Genomic DNA, 5,100 nt, shown 5'->3' on the forward strand with positions numbered 1-5,100 from the left:
ATAAAAAAAAAAAAAAAAAAGTGTAAGACCCATAAGCAATATATTAATATTGCCTCTTTCATCATTTCAAAGACAACTTTCTCTCAATCTATAGCTCTATATTTTAAATTTCTACATACAAATGATAATGCTTTTGTACTTATCTTTAATCTTAAACCCTAATATTAAAATGGCATGGCCCACCTCTTTAATTAAATTAATTAAACTATATTTTTTATTTTTCAAAAAATATAATGGCACCTCTCTTATATATGAGCCAAAAGTTTGTAACGAATGTTTCATCTCTCTTTTATTTATTTCTTTGGTTTTTGCTTTGTGGGAATAAGAAAGAAAGGAGAAGAAATGGGAGCTCTTGATTATCTTTCCAATTTTTGCATTGTCACACCAACAAGAACCAAACACAAACCAATGCAGGTACCTAAAAATAATTTAATCCTTATTTTCATATTTTGTGAAAAAGTTTTCCCCAATGTTTTTTCTTTCTTTATATGTTTTTGTAATTTAGGTTATGTGTTTGTTTCTTTTAGACAGTTGAGATCAAAGTGAAGATGGATTGTGATGGATGTGAAAGAAGAGTTAGAAATGCTGTCACTTCCATGAAAGGTCTATCTTTTCTCTTTTAATTATCTCTTTTAATGGATGCGAACTCATTCGAGGTTTAATTAAAAAGTTAATTAGGAGATGAAATTGAAAAAAATGGCTAAAACATTAATTAACTGATGTGAATGAAAAAAATAAATAAATTGTTGCAGGAGTACAGTCGGTGGAAGTGATGAGAAAGCAACATAGGGTGAGGGTTATTGGTTACGTTGATGCAAACAAAGTGCTAAAAAGAGTAAAAAGCACTGGAAAAAGAGCTGAATTTTGGCCTTACATTCCTCAACATCTTGTTCATCATCCTTATGCTTTTGGTGCTTATGATAAGAAAGCTCCTTCTGGGTTTGTTAGAAATGTTGTTCAAGCTTTCCCAACTCCCCATGAAGAAAACTATGTCTCTTTTTTTAGTGATGACAATGTTCATGCTTGTTCCATCATGTAGCTAAGTTTAATTTATGATCACCTTTTCTTGTCTCTCTCTCTCTCTCTCCATCTCCATCGATCTCATGCAATCCTTTTTGTCCAACGTGTACCCTTGGAAGAGGAGATCAAAGATTTGAAGTACTTTAGTGAGAAGTGAGAGATCAACTTCGAAGAAATCAACTCATAGGGATTTTGTTAATTGAGTTGATGGTACATCATTGTTGTACGTTTTGTTGAAGACGATGAAATTAAATCCTTTCTTTTTTCTCTCTCTCGTTTTGTAAAATTATCTTTCCACTGATTATGTGTATGAAAGGAAAGAATGTGATTAATTAATGTGAAAGATGATGGTGGTTCATTACTGTTGAGTAAATTAAATGTGAAGGAATGTGATGGATATGCATTTCAAATTTTAATTTTTCTTCAGCTGGTGATGAGCCTTTGTTTAGAGTCTATAGAAGGGACATCAAAGTACATTGTTACAATATTCCAACTCTTTTTTAAAAATCAAAATCGGTACACTTAAGTATATATATCATGATCAATAGTAAAAGTACATAAATAAGATATTTAAAATAAATTATCAGCATTATAGATGATAGATCAATTAAAAAGGTTTGGTTTCTTCACTTCACATATGGTTAATTTAAAGAAAAAAATAAAATAAAATTAAAATTTGGACGTACACACAAATACAAATATGATATGATGTTAAAGAGTTGTGAGAATTATTAAAAATAATTTAAAGAGGATACCTACAAAATTATTCCAAACTCAATTTTAAAAATGTGTTATAAAATGAGTTTGCAGAAAAGATAATGCATTATTCTCCAATATATGAGTTTTAATTGGGAAGAAACAATAGCTTCGTTTTTATTTATTATTATTATTATTATCACTATAATTATTTAGGAGACATTGGAAGTCATAAATATTATTTAAACGCATATTTTTATGTTTTGGAATTTAAAGCCAAGAAAGATTTCTATATATATATATATATATATATATATTGTCTCTAAAGAAAGAGTATAGAATTAATACTATACTTTTGAAGGAACTCTCATAATAAACAAGTAAGTTTTTTTCTTTCTTTTTCTTTCGAAATTTACTCTATCAATATTGCAATTTATCCATTTGATTTCTTAACTATCAAAATTATAGATTTAAACTGTGAATTTATCTGTTAGCCCAACAAATGATTTTTCAATGCACTAAAATGCACACAATGCACTAAAAAGGACATTAGCATTGTCAAGGTGACGACTATAGTTGAAAGGGTTGTGAGGGAAAGGGCAGAAATTAGGTAATTGAGTGGAGGGGATTCCTCCCTCCTCCATCCTCCCTCCTCCCTCCTCCCTCCCAAACTCCAAATTCTTTCTTTTTAAATCAATAATATAATACTACAAATTAAAATCTTTAAATATTAATACAGGTCTAAATTTAATTATTTTTATGTCTGTAAATAACTTTTTATTATTCCAACACACATCCTTTTATATTTAAATTTGGTTATTGTCTTCCTCCTAACAAATATAAAAAATTGTATGGATATTTTTAAATAATTAGAGATTTTTACCTTTTAAATCAAACTATATTGAAATTTCAATTTTATACCTTATGTTTTTTATCTTCCATTCATTTGTCACTAATTTTATGAAAATCTATAATTGTATGAAAATTTATAATTGTATATTTTTAATAATTAAAAAATACTATCGTCGAACCATTTTTAATAATGATCCGTAATTGAAATATTTGGAAGAAAAATAATTCTAGATAATAAATATTTTCTATGGGTATACTGCAAGTAAAAGAAAAATAATAATAACTATTATTTTTTTAGAAAGTGGTAAAAGAAATAATAATGAATAATTTTTTTTATATTTTTAATAATTCATACCAAAATTTCTCATTATATATATATATATATATATATATATATATTTGTGTAGTTCAGTCGAGTTGGATTAATATCAAAAAAGAAAGAATCATAATCAATTTGAGAAAAAAGTATAATCATTATTCAATTTGTAAGCTTCTTTTCATCTAATATTGATATATGATGTTATGATAGAAAAATTATTAATTAGAAGCACATTATTAGTAAATCAATGGTTTCATTTTGATATTAAAATTATGTTATATCCATATTACTACATTATTTAGGGTTTTACATGTTAGTACTAGATCTATAATTTTATTGTTATGATATTAAGTTATAAGAGTTATACTACTAAATCTATCATATTTTGGGCATGTATATTAAAAAACATATAAATGTTAGAAAGAGACCATAATATTAAGTCAAGTTTAAAAATTAGATCTATATAACTATAAAAAATTTCTAAAGATCAAACCTTTAAAATTGAAGATAAATTAAATCTTTATGCAAAAGCATTGAAGCAAGATGTTCGTAAAATTGTTGGTTTGTTGATATTTCTTTAAATATAGGCTTGGAAACAATTTCCCATAATAGCTCCACAATACTGATGAAGAGACCAATTTTGTGTAACAAGATAAGCTACTTATGTAATTAGTTAGTATAGGTACATGTTCGACCTTTTTCAGCGAGATCGGAAACATTAATACTGATATTTCAATTTCTTTATACATTAGTATACATACATTTATTTATTTTTAATGTAATGTGTGATGTTTTTAACCAAATTTTTGTAAGAACAGTCAAAATATATGGCGGACCATCAATCCTCTCATATATTTTCATATTGGTGAGTGGTATCATCCTGATAGGGTGCTTAGATAGTTCAATCTTAAACAAAATATCCCATCAGAATGCAATACTGAGTCACTTTTGCATAACATTGACTTGAAAGTTACAGATTGGTCAGACAAGGTTGCACATTTGGTAGTGCGATGACGATATTGTAGAAAATTTATGGCGATAAGAGTTTTTTCGATTCAACAATTTAATATGGATGTGACTCAAGAATACGTCCACTGGCACAATAATATTACGAGGCTCTACATCACTTGACCAAGAGTGTAGGTCATCTGGTACATATTTAAATATTGTATAATAATGAGAGACACATGGAGGAGATACATAATATGTACATCTACCTATTGTACCTCCCATTAGTTCATAAGGGACGAGCCCGAGTGGAAGAAGCTTAACTCGATGAAATTTACCATAATGTGGAAGAAGTGCCGACACAAACATAGAGCCAAATTGGTTATAGTAGTCCGATAATGATGATACCAACATCTGAGCAGGATATTGTGATATAGGAAGCGGATAATAACAAAATTTAAAATTTCATAAAAATATTAATAAAAAGAAGAAGATAAAGAAAGCCCAACCAATAAAGGAGTAGAGAGAAGACAATGTAGCAATGTCTAGGGTGAGAGAGAAAACAAAATCTACCCTATTTTTATAAATATTTTTGAAATTACAATATTTTAATAATTGTAATTTAATAAAAGTTGGATTATTTATCCAAATTTGTATTATGTTTTACACCTTGTGGATTTCGAAAATTATCTTCAGACTTTTTAACTTAAATTAGTGTAATGATTTTATATTTCCAACAGACAGATAGTTTGTTTCAATAGAGAGAATCAATAGTAAAATAATAAATTAAACATAAAAAAGAAAAAAAGAAAAAAAAAATGTGGACGCAATCTAATATGATTAAGAAAATTTTGGATGATAAGTCTTACGCAGTCTCTGTTGCATCCAACTAAAATGCTACATTTGGTAATTAATGTATGAAAGACGGGAGAATTAATAAAATTTAAAGACATCTACTAACGCTATATACTTTATTCAAACAAATAATCAAAATATTCATGTTAATATAGATATCAAAATTTTAATTTTCTTCATATACTGGTGATTGTACCCATCAAAATATTAGTATCAATAATATATTTCTATAAGTTAAAAGATTAATAATTAAATTACTTTTATTATATAGATAGACATGAAACAAACCGAAAGTTATTGAGTACTCAGACATAAATCGGATTTAATTGTGTAAATTAAATTCATTTGTTACAAACTTCAAATTGAATTGAAAACCATCAAATTAAGATGATGTTTTATGACTAACAAGA

At 27.0% G+C, this 5,100-nt stretch overlaps 1 protein-coding gene across 1 annotated transcript; it reads left to right on the forward strand.

Annotated features, from left to right (window-relative positions):
- Positions 1–274: 274 nt before the first annotated feature.
- On the forward strand, positions 275–1,507 carry LOC103496853 (heavy metal-associated isoprenylated plant protein 21). The gene is made up of 3 exons (XM_008458867.2): positions 275–414; positions 528–603; positions 753–1,507. The coding sequence occupies exons 1-3, from the start codon at positions 343–345 to the stop codon at positions 1,037–1,039; spliced, it is 435 nt and encodes a 144-aa protein (XP_008457089.1). The 5' UTR covers positions 275–342; the 3' UTR covers positions 1,040–1,507.
- The last annotated feature ends 3,593 nt before the right edge of the window (positions 1,508–5,100 follow it).

Source organism: Cucumis melo, chromosome 6, assembly GCF_025177605.1.
Source record: "Cucumis melo cultivar AY chromosome 6, USDA_Cmelo_AY_1.0, whole genome shotgun sequence".
NCBI classification, from domain to species: Eukaryota; Viridiplantae; Streptophyta; class Magnoliopsida; order Cucurbitales; family Cucurbitaceae; genus Cucumis; species Cucumis melo.